A 17,082-nucleotide genomic window follows, 5' to 3' on the forward strand; every position below is an offset into this window, starting at 1 on the left:
TGAAGTCAGGTACTGATAGTTATGCCTGGGAAACATACATCTGAGTCCTGTATCCAGCACAACCTAGGAAGAATGGTTGGGCAATCATGAAGTAAGCGGAGACAGCTGACAGCCACCTTGATAAGGAATGTAATGCTTGTGGAAAGTGGCTGTCTCAGACTGCAGAGCTGTCCTATGCAAGCTGCTAGCCAGATGGATTTCCAACCCTCTCTCTAAAACACAGTAAGAACTTTAATATTGTTTCCTGACTGTTGTGTTGTATGTTAAAAGGTTGGGAACTGGAGATAGCCAGCCAACCTGATGGATAGGGCTTGGCTTGTTAGTAAGTTCTCCCAATGTGGAGTAGGTGTTATTTTGCTGCAATGTTTTCTATGGGTTTTGTATTGCCTTAAAGGGACAGTGTGCCCAAATGTTTAGTTCTGCTGTGGAGAAATAAAACCACTTTGCTTTAACCTGAAACTACGCGTGTGGACTATTATCTGACCTCGCCTACAGGCCGTCCTGCCACAGTCCAGTAGCTAGATAATTATCAGCAACGCTATTGGGTCACTCTTAGGATAAAGATCCCCCTTTCCCTATGTATCAGGAGTGGAGAAAATGGTCTGTAGACAAAAATGGGAGAGTGGTTCTTAGTGATGGATTATCAAAACGTCTCGGGTCTTTGTAATAACCACTATGGACAGCCTAATGGTGCATGTGCTGTCAGTGTCACCACCGAGATTATACAAATGTCATTAATGAGAATATTAATAAAACCAAAGTCTAACAATTGATCAGACTTGGATAGTCAAATACGCTACACGTAGTTCACCCCTGTAGATACTATGTGGAATAGGAACCAAGTGAGTCCTACAATGCAATAGCAAAGTATGCTCTTCAGATAATAATCACATTTGAGTCAGGGAGTAAGGTGAGTAGAGAAGCCCCTGTTGGCTATCTGAACATTGCTGTCAAATGCACTCCCTCATTAATGGATCTAATCGCAGTGTGTCAATAGTCTGCTGCCACCTGATATATAAGATCTCTTTATCCTTACTCTTCTAAGGTTTTTTTTGTCATATATGTTACGAGCTCCCAGTGCAAGAGTTCATTTCCCTGTTTCCCTTCCCTTCACTAGTAGAATGTTTGGAATCTCCAACTGTTTCCATAATGCTGCGATCTCGCACCTAGTTGCTGTTGCAAAATGTGCGATTCATTTACTCTCAGTCCTGGAAATGCCTGGTAGTGTTCTGTTACTAGAAACAGCCAGGGGTCTAACGGAATGGTGAGGTCCAGTATCCTCTGCAGCCAATCTCTGACCTTCTCCCACAGAGGGGCAATCTGAGGGCAGGACCACAGCATATGTAACAAGTCTGCTGTTTATCCACATTGTTTTGGACACAATGGGAAGTAACCTGCGACAAATTATGATAATTTTAGTGGAGTGAGATACCACCTCATCATGACCTTATCTGCGTTCTCCCTTAACGTCGTGCAAATTGAGCTTTTGGCTACCGCAATAAAAATCTCATCCCACTCTTCTTCCTCCAGTACTTCCCCTAGTTCCGCTTCTCACTGAGACATATACCTCATTTTTCGGGAGTACTCAGGGCTAGAACAGGTCACTTCCTTTTGCCCGGCTGCAGGAACTATTGGCAATCTTGCTATAGGTGGGAGTTTGCTTCCCACGCCAGAGATTGGTTGCCCATTGCCCATTGCCCAGATAGGCTTGTGAGGGTATTATAAGCCCGTGCACGCCGTCGGGTGACTGTTCTTCGTATTACATCTGAAAGGATAGCGTGCGGTACAAAAGACGTTTTTCATCGTAACCAAGGATTTGTACCCCGCTCAGGATTTCATAAGATCTAATGACTTGCTAACGAATTCTGCAAGGGCAGGACGAAATTATTTCATTTGGCGGAGGTACAGGGACCGCAAGCTGCGCCCCTAGCCAAAAGACTGTTTTGTCTCTTTTGCTGTGTATCAATCCCGCTTCTGGGAATTGATACCTAAAGACTATATTTCGTGGACTTTCGTTCTAGAAGCAGTTTATTCTGTTTTGGCCCGTTCCTGTAAGTGTTTATTCGTGATATTTTTGCAAATTCAAGCTGTGTGTGTTCTTTATGTAAATAAATACAATTTATTTTATTTCATGCTTTATTCAATCAAAGAATCCAGATGGTAAAGTGTTAATAAGCTTGGTCTCCCGTGACAGGGAGGCACAGAGGCAGAGCCTGGTGTGGGAGGCACCGAGGGAGAGCCTGGTGTGGGAGGCAGAGGCCGAGCCTGGTGTGGGAGGCACAGAGGCAGAGCCTGGTGTGGGAGGCACCGAGGGAGAGCCTGGTGTGGGAGGCACAGAGGCAGAGCCTGGTGTGGGAGGCACCGAGGCAGAGCCTGGTGTGGGAGGCACCGAGGGAGAGTCTGGTGTGGGAGGCACAGAGGCCGAGCCTGGTGTGGGAGGCACCGAGGGAGAGCCTGGTGTGGGTGTGGGAGGCAGAGAGGCAGAGCCTGGTGTGGGAGGCACCGAGGGAGAGCCTGGTGTGGGAGGCACCGAGGGAGAGCCTGGTGTGGGTGTGGGAGGCAGAGAGGCAGAGCCTGGTGTGGGAGGCACCGAGGGAGAGCCTGGTGTGGGAGGCACAGAGGCAGAGCCTGGTGTGGGAGGCACCGAGGGAGAGCCTGGTGTGGGAGGCACAGAGGCAGAGCCTGGTGTGGGAGGCACCGAGGGAGAGCCTGGTGTGGGAGGCACAGGGAGAGCCTGGTGTGGGTGTGTGAGGCACAGAGGCAGAGCCTGGTGTGGGAGGCACCGAGGGAGAGCCTGGTGTGGGAGGCACAAAGGCAGAGCCTGGTGTGGGAGGCACCGAGGCAGAGCCTGGTGTGGGAGGCACCGAGGGAGAGCCTGGTGTGGGAGGCACAGAGGCAGAGCCTGGTGTGGGAGGCACAGAGGCAGAGCCTGGTGTGGGAGGCACAGAGGCAGAGCCTGGTGTGGGAGGCACCGAGGGAGAGCCTGGTGTGGGAGGCAGAGGCCGAGCCTGGTGTGGGAGGCACCGAGGGAGAGCCTGGTGTGGGAGGCACCGAGGGAGAGCCTGGTGTGGGAGGCACCGAGGGAGAGCCTGGTGTGGGAGGCACAGGGAGAGCCTGGTGTGGGTGTGGGAGGCACAGAGGCAGAGCCTGGTGTGGGAGGCACCGAGGGAGAGCCTGGTGTGGGAGGCACAGGGAGAGCCTGGTGTGGGTGTGGGAGGCACAGAGGCTGAGCCTGGTGTGGGAGGCACTGAGGGAGAGCCTGGTGTGGGAGGCACAGAGGCCGAGCCTGGTGTGGGAGGCACCGAGGCAGAGCCTGGTGTGGGAGGCACCGAGGGAGAGCCTGGTGTGGGAGGCAGAGGCTGAGCCTGGTGTGGGAGGCACCGAGGGAGAGCCTGGTGTGGGAGGCACCGAGGGAGAGCCTGGTGTGGGAGGCACCGAGGGAGAGCCTGGTGTGGGAGGCACAGGGAGAGCCTGGTGTGGGTGTGGGAGGCTCAGAGGCAGAGCCTGGTGTGGGAGGCACCGAGGGAGAGCCTGGTGTGGGAGGCACAGAGGCAGAGCCTGGTGTGGGAGGCACCGAGGGAGAGCCTGGTGTGGGAGGCACAGAGGCCGAGCCTGGTGTGGGAGGCACCGAGGCAGAGCCTGGTGTGGGAGGCACCGAGGGAGAGCCTGGTCTGGGAGGCACAGAGGCAGAGCCTGGTGTGGGAGGCACAGAGGCAGAGCCTGGTGTGGGAGGCACCGAGGGAGAGCCTGGTGTGGGAGGCAGAGGCCGAGCCTGGTGTGGGAGGCACAGAGGCAGAGCCTGGTGTGGGAGGCACCGAGGGAGAGCCTGGTGTGGGAGGCAGAGGCCGAGCCTGGTGTGGGAGGCACCGAGGGAGAGCCTGGTGTGGGAGGCACCGAGGGAGAGCCTGGTGTGGGAGGCACCGAGGGAGAGCCTGGTGTGGGAGGCACAGGGAGAGCCTGGTGTGGGTGTGGGAGGCACAGAGGCAGAGCCTGGTGTGGGAGGCACCGAGGGAGAGCCTGGTGTGGGAGGCACAGGGAGAGCCTGGTGTGGGTGTGGGAGGCACAGAGGCTGAGCCTGGTGTGGGAGGCACTGAGGGAGAGCCTGGTGTGGGAGGCACAGAGGCCGAGCCTGGTGTGGGAGGCACCGAGGCAGAGCCTGGTGTGGGAGGCACCGAGGGAGAGCCTGGTGTGGGAGGCAGAGGCTGAGCCTGGTGTGGGAGGCACCGAGGGAGAGCCTGGTGTGGGAGGCACCGAGGGAGAGCCTGGTGTGGGAGGCACCGAGGGAGAGCCTGGTGTGGGAGGCACCGAGGGAGAGCCTGGTGTGGGAGGCACCGAGGGAGAGCCTGGTGTGGGAGGCACAGGGAGAGCCTGGTGTGGGTGTGGGAGGCTCAGAGGCAGAGCCTGGTGTGGGAGGCACCGAGGGAGAGCCTGGTGTGGGAGGCACAGAGGCAGAGCCTGGTGTGGGAGGCACCGAGGGAGAGCCTGGTGTGGGAGGCACAGAGGCCGAGCCTGGTGTGGGAGGCACCGAGGCAGAGCCTGGTGTGGGAGGCACCGAGGGAGAGCCTGGTCTGGGAGGCACAGAGGCAGAGCCTGGTGTGGGAGGCACAGAGGCAGAGCCTGGTGTGGGAGGCACCGAGGGAGAGCCTGGTGTGGGAGGCAGAGGCCGAGCCTGGTGTGGGAGGCACCGAGGGAGAGCCTGGTGTGGGAGGCACCGAGGGAGAGCCTGGTGTGGGAGGCACCGAGGGAGAGCCTGGTGTGGGAGGCACAGAGGCAGAGCCTGGTGTGGGAGGCACCGAGGGAGAGCCTGGTGTGGGAGGCACCGAGGGAGAGCCTGGTGTGGGAGGCACAGAGGCAGAGCCTGGTGTGGGAGGCACCAAGGGAGAGCCTGGTGTGGGAGGCACCGAGGGAGAGCCTGGTGTGGGAGGCACAGAGGCAGAGCCTGGTGTGGGAGGCACCAAGGGAGAGCCTGGTGTGGGAGGCACAGAGGCAGAGCCTGGTGTGGGAGGCACAGGGAGAGCCTGGTGTGGGTGTGGGAGGCACCGAGGGAGAGCCTGGTGTGGGAGGCACAGGGAGAGCCTGGTGTGGGAGGCAGAGCCTGGTGTGGGAGGCACAGGGAGAGCCTGGTGTGGGTGTGGGAGGCACCGAGGGAGAGCCTGGTGTGGGAGGCAGAGCCTGGTGTGGGAGGCACAGGGAGAGCCTGGTGTGGGTGTGGGAGGCACAGAGGCAGAGCCTGGTGTGGGAGGCACAGAGGCAGAGCCTGGTGTGGGAGGCACAGAGGCAGAGCCTGGTGTGGGTGTGGGAGGCACAGAGGCAGAGCCTGGTGTGGGAGGCACAGAGGCAGAGCCTGGTGTGGGAGGCACAGAGGCAGAGCCTGGTGTGGGAGGCACAGAGGCAGAGCCTGGTGTGGGTGTGGGAGGCACAGAGGCAGAGCCTGGTGTGGGTGTGGGAGGCACAGAGGCAGAGCCTGGTGTGGAAGTAGGAGGCACTGAGGTAGAGTGTGTGCTGCTGATCCATATGTGCCTGGAGATTGGGCCCCTAACCAGTACAGGCACTGGTGCAGCAGAATTGGCTGTACATATGGTAGTTCCGCCATATTAAATATTTTATTTTTGCCAGCTGCACATAATTCATTGATGTCGCTGCTTTCTATTGGTCCCCAGAGTGAGGCTGACCCATGGATAATAATCCTGCTAAGACCCAATGAACCCTTGTAGCTTGGAGCTCTGCAGTCTAGCTCCAGACAACCTCGTTTCCAATAAAGTAATATAAATATATAATTATCTTCATCTGTTGTCTCCCCACTGCTGGATGAAGGCTCCCCAATCATATTCCAAGTACTGGGGTACAAGCCTCTCGTCTCCACGTAGCTCCCACCAATTTTCTGATATCATCCTCCCATCTTACATTTGGTCTTTTAATTCCCCTTAGAAATATATAATTGTAACCCCTCTTTGGGATTACTATATTCACTTAAGGGGTTAAGGGCCCTAGAGGATTACCTGTATGGGTTGCTGCAGTGTACTGCCCCTCTCCAATCACATGGCACAGGGTTACTAGGCAGGAACCTTAGGCACGCCCACCTTCTAGGAGGTGTTTATTCTGCCACCTGGTGTAGCATATTAAGTATAATTATAGCCATTCCCACGGTAGGCAAGGTGACGTGATGTCACGATTGTGTATATATAGAGCTGTAGAAACTTCTAGGTTGAGGTTCTCAGGAGGCAGAGATGAGGGAATCACATTGTAGATAGTCAGACTAGTTTGAGTGTAACTACATGTGTCAGGGAGTACGGTCACCGTTATTGTTTTTCAGTTAGGGAACATGTCCCTTATTGATAATAGGTCCACATTATGTACTGTAGCGTGAGGCGTGTGCTACCCAATATAGGGGAAGTGTATGATACTCAGAGAGAGGTCCCATGAATAGGGTCTCAGAGTATCATAATGGAGCTGCTGAAATACAGGTCCACAATGCACACCTGCATCCCAGGTAGGGACTAGGAGGTTTCTCTGCCCAGGGGACAGGATGTGGGTCCATGAATGAGAGTGCAGCCCTGGTAAGGGTCCTGGTGGGATGTAAGAAAGCCCAAGCTGCTATGCAAGGAATTGCTGATATCCAGGATGCAGAAAGGTGACTGACTGGAGCACCCGTTATCTGTTTATTCTTGTAAATATAATGAATGTGTAAGCAGATTGCTGCTTTAATATGGGAAACATTGTTACAGTATTTGTGATACTGGTGTGATGTAGGAATATTAATGTATAGAGTAATCATTAATACCTGTGCATTATTACACATTCCCTCTTGTCTAGAAGTGCTCAGAGTAAATCTGATGTTGTGAGTGCTGCTCATCCGTCCTCCACATGGAGAGGACACAGAAGCAAGAACAGCAAGTAAGCGAATGATGGCTACAGTGCCTGCTTCAGCACCTGCTTCAGCATCGATTGGTAAATGGCGAGGAAAAACTAGTCTTTCTCTTGAGTGGTAAAACTGTTCTTAGTTTAGCCGCAGGTGGAATCAAGCTTCAAATAAACAAGGAAATACTTTACTAATTAGTCATTCTAGATCAATATTAATTTAGGTGAAGGACTTCAACCAACCATAAAGTCTATACTAGATGTACATATGTGTCGTTTCACCTAATCTACTATATATCTATGTAATTATCCAAGCAATAGTATTTTATATGCTGCCTGTGTGGTGGCCTTTCCTATGTAATCAAAGAAAGAAATCCATTCTATAAATGTTTATAAATATTTAATTCCATAATCTTAGCAAACAAATGAAAAAAAAACCACAAAAACACAACGCCTTTCTGTTATCTCCAATATACAGACAAACCTCGGGTAATTCTGCCCTAGGTCCGTGAGCCAATCACAGTTTTCAGAACCTCCCACAGTGCAGATTGGAAGTTGGAAAATCAGGGAAAGCTCAGCTATCGTTAACTTGAGTAAGAAACAGAGACTCATAGAATTAGATGTTCCGCTGAGACCTCTACAAATGTACTATCAGTGTGGCAGGCTGGTCTTGATCGTTCATACCCACAGTAGGCATGGGTCACTGGATGTTTCTAATGTTCATTCCTCCAGATTTAATAGGCACCAAGGCTGAACTTTTACAAGAAAATGTGCGTTTAAACTATAACTAAGTGATGGGAGTGACCGGGGGGGGGAGGGGGGGGGGGGCTCTTATCTCCTTTTCTGTGATGCCGCGTCTCCATACCGGAGAAGATTTTAGTTACATTTGTGAACGGAGCTGATCTCTTCTTCAGCTCTGGGCGGTGGCTTTTACAAAGGACCTTATTGGTAGCCGAGGGCTGGATTAATGTGCCAATCGGACGGAACAGGTGAAATACTGGAGTTGGCTCAGTCTTGACTCTGTGGTCAACTCCTGTCTTCAAGGGCCGCTAACAGGTCAGGTTTTAAGGATATCTCTACTTCAGCACGGGTGGCTCAGTCGTTGAGGAGTTGTCCACCCCTGAGCTGTAGCAATCTTCCCCAGCACACAGAGAAGGCAGAGTCATCAAACATGTTTAACTCTTTTGCTGCCAGAGCAGCTACCAACACATTGCATTGCTTTGAAAACTCCATCTGACAGTGAAAGGGTTAAGATGCTGTTATTTTTTGGGTGGCATTTAGTAGCAGAATTTGCTGTAATGTCATCATGGATATTAGGTAAAAGATAAGTACTGATGTCTGACGTAGGAAAGCCGGCCTGTTCACACCCAGGAAGTGGTCACATTTATTCCAATTTAACTGGCAATGTCAGGCGCCTCCGATCAGGTTACCGCACAAGCTGAATATGGATTATTTAAGTTGTGAGTAACCTGCGTTTTCTGACATTAAGCAGAGTAGAACTTTATCTTGAACGGGTCAATAAATAATACAAGTTGTAGTGATTGAGTAAACCCTACATGCATATTGTATTAGAAGAGACATGGCGCCACCCTGCAGTCACCGTATAAAAGCAGATCACGTGCATTTTACTATTGTTCCAGGAATTCCGTTTTTGCCTATTCTAAGTGTAATGTATAAACTTCTACAGTAGAATTGTAAGAGGAATTAACGAAACAGCACTTATTTTAAGAAATAAAATATACAAGATCAAATGTACAATTCTGTTTGGCTAATGCGACATCACGTGGAATCCAGCGAGATTCTCCCGCGGAAGGTTGGATTCGAGCGGTTTAGGAGGCAATGGCTTCCTGGGCATCCAGAGGAAGCTCGTAGGTGTAGCTGTCATCTCCATACTGGTTGTACGGGGGCACCAGGGGCGCCTCGATAATAAGCAGGCCCTCTGGAGACAGAGAGGCAAACACCGTCAGAGGGTCCACTTCCGAGGGAAGCCTGAAAAAGAGGACATGGCAAAGTCAAATAAAGTATTTGTGGGTTATGTCCAAAGGGTTTCAAAGGGGGAAGATACACAGCAACGGAAAACGTTATTCTGCCTGTGTCTGCACTAAAAGTACGAAACAACTTGTGTTTATCTTGCACAGCGCCAACAATATGCGCAGCAAGCCAAAACATTATTTCCAGGCACAAGTCCCCGCCCCATGGAGCTTGCAATCTATTTTTGGGTTTCTGAGGCACAGATAGTGACTTGCCCAAGGTCACAAGGAGCCGACAGCTGGATTTGCACCAGGTTCCCCTGCTTCACTCGGGATCATTGTTCATCAGTCCGTGCCGTTACTCACTGAGCCGTTACTCACTGAGCCGTTACTCACTGAGCCGTTACTCACTGAGCAGTTACTCACTGAGCAGTTACTCACTGAGCCGTTACTCACTGAGCCGTTACTCACTGAGCCGTTACTCACTGAGCCGTTACTCACTGAGCCGTTACTCACTGAGCAGTTACTCACTGAGCCGCTCATTCAGCCAAACTGCTTTATAAAGTGGGATGAAAATGATTGAAGTTGGTAGAAGAATTCTGCGCAATGATGTCATTATAATATGCCTGCCGCCTCCTATAACCACTCTTTGAGCCCCGCCCCTGTCCTGATCATGTGATCGTTTCTGAGCAATCACATGATCTCTATCATTCCAGTCACATCGACGGGCACGGTCGTGCGGAAACTCCCAATGGGAAATTCCATGCAATACTGCCCCGATCGGCACTATACTGCCCCGATCGGCACTATACTGCCCCGATCGGCACTATACTGCCCCGGTCGTTTAATGACTAAATCCCAATGTCATTGTTACAGCTCGGTTTGTTATCAGGCAATATATTTTCTATTTTTTTTTCCACTTAAAACAGGAGGTGCAATTTTCTTATCATTATATGAATCAAAACCCCATCCTGTATTGCGGAAACTCCGCCCAAAGCGCCTCATCTCCTCCTGGTTCTGTGCGTGCCGACTGCCAGCTTCACACAGTGTCATTATTGAATAAATCCCTATGGTAAACCTATATGGCACGTACTTGGCATAGTGACAGGAAACGGGCAGAGATAGTTATCACATATTACAGGCGCATACAGAGGGAGAAAATAAGCAGCTTGCTTCTATAAAGTGCCGACTACAATGTACACCAAGTAGCTGAATCACCACGGAATAAAATGGGTCTAATATCTAGTCTCCCGGCGGCAAAACTGGAATAAAGAAACGGCACCAGGTTTAATCAAAGAAAACTAATTTGATAGCCCATTTTTTTTATTTTGCTTGGTTGTTTGCTTTCCTTTGTAGAGACATGAAACATGAATGAAAGCGTTTTCTGCACGTTGTTCTATCCCAGGCAGCAGGGATTTTCCAAGGGGCTTTCTTACTCACAAAAGGCTAATGATGTTTTAGGAGGTACCTGCTGGACTTTGGCTGGGTGCCATGCAGAAGGCAAGGAAAACGGGGCTTTACCCCCCTTAATCACGACAGAAAATAGCATAGTACTTACATGTAAGGGTACCAAAATTCTTACTGTTTTTGTAACCAAAAATAAAATATAATTTAGAACCAAATCACCATACCAGGCGCCCATCTCTAGGTGTTTCTTGCCATATCTTTTTTTATTTATTCAAGTATTCATTTTCAGTCCTATTATTTTAGTTTCCTAATTGTTTTTATGATTTTATACTTATTTCAGCATTTTCATGCTTTTTGTGAGTTTTTCCCCCCCATCATTTGGCAAAAATTCCCCATCAAAACTAAACAAATCGAGTTTTGGCAAAACCGGCCCATGACATTTATTTTTTTAATCAAAAGAAAAAACATTTGTAGAACCAAAACATGCGTGGCAGTGTCCACCCTTACATGCGTGGCAGTGTCCACCCTTACATGCGTGACAGTGTCCACCCTTACATGCGTGGCAGTGTCCACCCTTACATGCGTGACAGTGTCCACCCTTACATGCGTGGCAGTGTCCACCCTTACATGCGTGACAGTGTCCACCCTTACATGCGTGACAGTGTCCACCCTTACATGCGTGGCAGTGTCCACCCTTACATGCGTGGCAGTGTCCACCCTTACATGCGTGACAGTGCCCACCCTTACATGCGTGGCAGTGTCCACCCTTACATGCGTGGCAGTGTCCACCCTTACATGCGTGGCAGTGTCCACCCTTACATGCGTGGCAGTGTCCACCCTTACATGCGTGGCAGTGTCCACCCTTACATACATGGTCATGGTTCTTCCTGATACAGGAAGTCATGTTTACAGCTGTTCATAGCTAATACACACTTTGGGGCTTATTCTATAGTAGCCGGTTGAGTTGCTTTTGGCCGAAATTACCTACAAAAGTCATTGGGGAGTTTTGGTCGTAGAAAGCTCGATTCGGCTGCTCCGGCTGATCTAGAATAAGCCCCTTTATATCAAAACAATTTAGTGAGATCAGTGCTCTGATATTCTGCATCAGTTCAAGTTCTTATAGAGAGAGAAAGAACGATTGCAATAAACGTGTCGGTGGAAGGTATTTGCCGGCAGTCACTGTGTACTGCTTGATATTCAGTCTGGTTCCCCCCCCCCTTCAGTATCCATCAAACACATTTACTGCCCACATGAAAATCCACCTTATTCATAAACCATTTCAATGGCTTGAAACAGTGAATACAACTTCCCTTTATTCTAAGGTCTATTCTGCAAAGCCTTGCATTACGCTGAGGCGCTGCAGCCATTTCTCCGCAGGAGCCAGAGCAGAAAACATTTAGGCGTAAAAGGACCACACGCTTAATGTATTGTCATTTAAGGTACTTATTTAAAGACTTTAAGATTATAGCAGTTTAACATTTTGCCAGCATGTACAACACCTGTACCGTATATAGTTACATAGCTTGCATGCACGTGTTAGTGTGAAACATTGCACTTTGCTCCTGCTAATGTCATGCTAATGTCATGCTTAGGGTTGCCAGGTGTTCGGTATTGAACCGGACTGTCCTGTATTTGGATACTCTGTCCAGTAAAAAATGAGAGGTACTGTAATACTGGACATTTATGTGCCCAGTATGTTCCTCCCTGGACATAGTGACCTGACGCACCTTTCACCATTGAGTCCAGTATTTTCAGAGAAGCCACCTGGCAACCCTAGCCATGCTTAGCGTCTGAGACCTCTGAGTCCAAGGGTCACATGAAGGCCCTTCCCAGGTCTCCAGTTGAAGAGCCTGGTGTAGATGTTTGGATCTATATACGTAAATAAAATATAAATACATTCTGCTGGTGGCCACCTCACGCATACTGCTAGTGAAATCCACTTCTTTCTAACAGCAGCACCTACACCGAGTGCAATTACTAACGAGCCTGATCTCTTCTGGAAGGTGACATTGCATAGCCGTGTTCCCCTCTATGTGACTTCCTTTTTTTAGGATGGAAACTGGAGGGGCCTTTGGACCTGAACTGTATTCATTCCAGCACTGGCGCCCCACGCCGATTTCCGAGGTACTTACCGGGGAAGTTACCTGGATCACTTCCTTCCAGCACTGGCGCCCCACGCCAATTTCCGAGGTACTTACCGGGGAAGTTACCTGGATCACTTCCTTCCAACACTGGCGCCCCACGCCGATTTCCGAGGTACTTACCGGGGAAGTTACCTGGATCACTTCCTTCCAGCACTGGCGCCCCACGCCAATTTCCGAGGTACTTACCGGGGAAGTTACCCGGATCACTTCCTTCCAGCACTGGCGCCCCATGCCGATTTCCGAGGTACTTACCGGGGAAGTTACCTGGATCACTTCCTTCCAGCACTGGCGCCCCATGCCGATTTCCGAGGTACTTACCGGGGAAGTTACCCGGAGCACTTCCTGGTTTCGACAGGGGGTTCAAATTGTCGTCCAATAGGAAGCCACAACGGATGACGCTGCGGCTTCCTATTGGACAGCATGACACAGTCAGTTAGATTCCCCAGGACAGGTGGAGACCACGGGAACTTCACTGATATGTATCTCGGGAACCGGGGGGGCTTGGAGCTGGAACTTAAAGCGGCTTAGCTCCCACCCTATATAAAACAAGGGAGGGGAGATATATACACGAGCTGGGGGATTGCTGCTTTAAAACGCTTCAAAGCGCAGTGCAAGGATCATGCAGCCTGCCGTGTTAGTTTAATGTATTAGCATAAGACAGGAGTGGTCCTCACACACTCTGATTTATACGTGGCAGTGTACACAACAGAGGCATCCTGTGTGGTATAAAGAACGTTGTAAGGTATTTCAATCACTTTTATCTGCCTTTTTATGGCTGATTCTGTGAATGATGTTCTATTTGCAATTATAACTAGAACTTGAAACAGATGGATTTAAATGGATCTAAATTATTCTCCATTAACTTCTTCAGTGCTGTGAAAAGTGGTTTAACTTGAGTTATCAACAACTAACTGCAGTTCAACAGTTTAATGATCCATTTTGGGTTCATAGTCCACTTAGCTAAACTGGTTTCTCAATTTTGTTATAGCAGATTAATATTCTGTAGAACCTGCCTGTGTTATCATACTGTTGATCTGCAGTTACTTGGCAGGTGTAATTATCCCAACGATATTAAAGCAGCAATCCTGCCCATTTTGGTTAACGATAGTCATATAAAATTTGAACCGTAGGGTTCTTCGGAGCTGAATCCGCCATTTCTAGCACTGGGGACGCCCTTGGTTCTCAAGATACATACCATTTTAGTTACGTTACCGTTTACTTCCTGGATTTTCAGAGATGGTGCCCGCAATCATACAAAAGGCAGCCACAATGCCATTCCCCTTTATGACATTGCAGCTTCCTATTGGCTCGAGGGATTTGGCCGCCATTTTGGTTTCCTGAATCAGAGCTGAAACACAGGTGACTAAAACAGTATGTATCTCAGGAACCGAGGGGTCTCGGAATCTCCTAGGAATCGAGGGCTGTTCAACTCCCGAGGACCCCTGCCTCCTCCTAGTCAGGTACGATTCATGCAATAACAAGGTAGTATTGATACGTGATATGTGACACTAAACAGTTATCAGCAGTGGTCAGTGAAGTTTCTAAAACGTAGTGGAACTCTGCTTTATATATTTATAAAACTTTGGGGCAAAGCACTTTGCAAAGTATACCAAAAGTATTTATCCAATATTTATGTTATAAATTCCAAAAGTTAGACTTTCTTAATCATATAAAAATGTTTTAAGTCGAACTTAAAAACTCCTGGGGAGAGATTTAAACCTGGTAACTTCACTGGTAAATATCTCGGTAACAAGGGGGACCCTAGAGCTGAAACTAGCGGGGTTCAGCCCGTAGCGACCCCCAGTTCCCATCCGGTCAGAAAAAAAATATGAGGGACCCCCCCCCACCGCCACACTGTAAACAAGCCTATAACATTGTATACTGAATTGCCTTCCTATGTGCGACGGTCCTTGCATTGCCTTCTCTATGCGTGGTGGGTTGTCACATGCACTAGAAGGTGGAAGTGAGGCCGTGTGTGGAAGGGTCTGCAAGATGTTACCAGTGGGAAAAGGTTACGGAGACTATTGCTCTACTTAGGACCAGATCCACAAACCCCATTACGCTCAAACTCACGTTACTTAAAAGAAGAACAAATGTGATCTTTCCAGATCTTAACGCATATCCATAAAGATAATTACACGCAAAACGTCTGTGGGGAAGGGGTAAACAGCATGAGGACAAGAGACACTTTCGATGTTTCAACCTGCCCTGCCTTATAAATTAAGTTCCTTGTGGCAGGATCTCTAACACATTGCAGGCCTATCCTACCTCTCCTAACACAGCACATTGCAGGCCTGTCCTAACTCTCCTAACACAGCACATTGCAGGCCTGTCCTACCTCTCCTAACACAGCACATTGCAGGCCTGTCCTACCTCTCCTTACACAGCACATTGCAGGCCTATCCTACCTCTTCTAACACAGCACGTTGCAGGCCTATCCTACCTCTTTTAACACAGCACATTGCAGGCCTGTCCTACCTCTCCTAACACAGCACATTGCAGGCCTATCCTACCTCTCCTAACACAACACATTGCAGGCCTGTCCTACCTCTCCTAACACAGCACATTGCAGGCCTATCCTACCTCTCCTAATACAGCACATTGCAGGCCTATCCTACCTCTCCTAACACAGCACATTGCAGGCCTATCCTACCTCTTCTAACATAGCACATTGCAGGCCTATCCTACCTCTCCTAACACAGCACATTGCAGGCCTGCCCTACCTCTCCTAACACAGCACATTGCAGACCTGTCCTACCTCTCCTAACACAGCACATTGCAGGCCTATCCTACCTCTCCTAACACAGCACATTGCAGGCCTATCCTACCTCTCCTAACACAGCACATTGCAGGCCTATCCTACCTCTCCTAACACAGCACATTGCAGGCCTGTCCTACCTCTCCTAACACAGCACATTGCAGGCTTATCCTACGTCTCCTAACACAGCACATTGCAGGCCTGTTCTACCTCTCCTAACACAGCACATTGCAGGCCTATCCTACCTCTTCTAACATAGCACATTGCAGGCCTGTCCTACCTCTCCTAACACAGCACATTGCAGGCCTGTCCTACCTCTCCTAACACAGCACATTGCAGGCCTATCCTACCTCTCCTAACACAACACATTGCAGGCTTATCCTACGTCTCCTAACACAGCACATTGCAGGCCTGTCCTACCTCTTCTAACACAGCACGTTGCAGGCCTGTCCTACCTCTTCTAACACATTTTTAATCCTGTCTGTAAATGTTACCTATGCCCATTTCCATTTTTCTAACTGTCCATGAAATATCTGTAAACTAAATGTATATCCTTTGTGTATTTAATGCAACCATGTATTATTTTAAGTATTCTCCACGAGGCGCGGTGATGCGGAGCACAGCCAAGCATAAGGATGTGACAGGATTCAGCAATGATGTTAAAAACACTTCTTTATTGTGGCATCACGGTTCAATTATGTCACTTCCGGTTTCCGGAAAAGTTTGAGATATCCAATTTCCGGCAGGCACTATGATCTATAAGAAGGGGGGGCCCAGCACACTATCTCTACTCTCTGACGAAGCGCCGAGCAGGCGTGAAACGCGTAAGAGCGAGTCCCCCCATCCCCCCTTTTTTCTCCTTGTCTGTCTGCACCGTGATGGTAAAGAAGTGTTTTTAACATCATTGCTGAATCCTGTCACATCCTTATGCTTGGCTGTGCTCCGCATCACCGCGCCTCGTGGCGAATACTGGACTAATTACCGCAGACGCACGCCCATCAGAAGAACCCAGGAACGTCTATGTGAGTTACCCATTTATTTATTGGGAGGCATTCTATAGGTATTGTTTGCGTTTTTAGACCTTGTCCTCATTGGCAGTGATGTGGTGGAGCTAATCATTCTCCATTCACACCACTAACCAGGACTTTATATATAGGTCTATACAATACGCCCACCTACATACCTGTATACTCACCTTAAGATGACCTCACCTGTTTGATTTTCTTCAATCAACAAATGCACTGATTATGCTACAAACTTTCTACCTACAGTCATTAGAGCACTATTCACTGGACTCTGTTCAATTACCTTGCATGTATTATTTTAATTCTGACTTTCTCTGGCTCTCTTGTGAAACAAAATAATTGTATTTAATTGTAGTTGTTCTCAAACTGTCTGTAAAGTAAAGTATGGTGATACCCCCTTAAGTGGAGACCTGTATTTACGTAAAAAATAAATGATGGGTGGATTATCATGAGTCCCTGCATTAACCTTAAGGCACTTTTTTAGTTATGATCTGTTAGGGTAACATTTGCAAGTAGTTATCCGTAACGGCAGTTATAGTTAATGCAATGCTCTGTTTACGGGAGAAAACATGACTTCACATTACGTTATCGGTATTTGAAGACACATCGTTACACTTAACATGAGACTAAGTAACTTGACGGAGTTTTGTAGATGTTGGCATTACCTGTTCCTGCATGTAACTCCTGCATTACCTGTTCCTGCAGGTAAATTCTGACATGCATCCTCTGATTAAAGCTTTGAGCGTTTATGCTGAAGGAGACTCATTGATGTCACCTATTTTCTTTTCCATGTTATAATAAGCACGCTCCTTTTATAATGATCCCAGCGCACCTCAATGATGTCATTGTATGAGCATGCATAAGGCTGAATGCAGAACAATATTATCTTTACTGTTCTTAGCTGACACGAATACAAACAG

General features: G+C 49.1%; 1 protein-coding gene across 1 annotated transcript in view; it reads right to left on the reverse strand.

Annotated features, from left to right (window-relative positions):
* Positions 1-7,243: 7,243 nt before the first annotated feature.
* HSPB8 (heat shock protein family B (small) member 8) overlaps positions 7,244-17,082 on the reverse strand; it is a 30,749-nt gene continuing 20,910 nt past the window's right edge. Inside the window, exon 3 of the mRNA XM_075568068.1 lies at positions 7,244-8,847. Coding sequence (XP_075424183.1) covers positions 8,688-8,847 — 160 coding nt within the window. The 3' untranslated portion in view covers positions 7,244-8,687. The remainder of the gene's footprint in view (positions 8,848-17,082) is intronic.

Source organism: Ascaphus truei, chromosome 13 (genome assembly GCF_040206685.1).
Source record: "Ascaphus truei isolate aAscTru1 chromosome 13, aAscTru1.hap1, whole genome shotgun sequence".
Classification (NCBI taxonomy): Eukaryota; Metazoa; Chordata; class Amphibia; order Anura; family Ascaphidae; genus Ascaphus; species Ascaphus truei.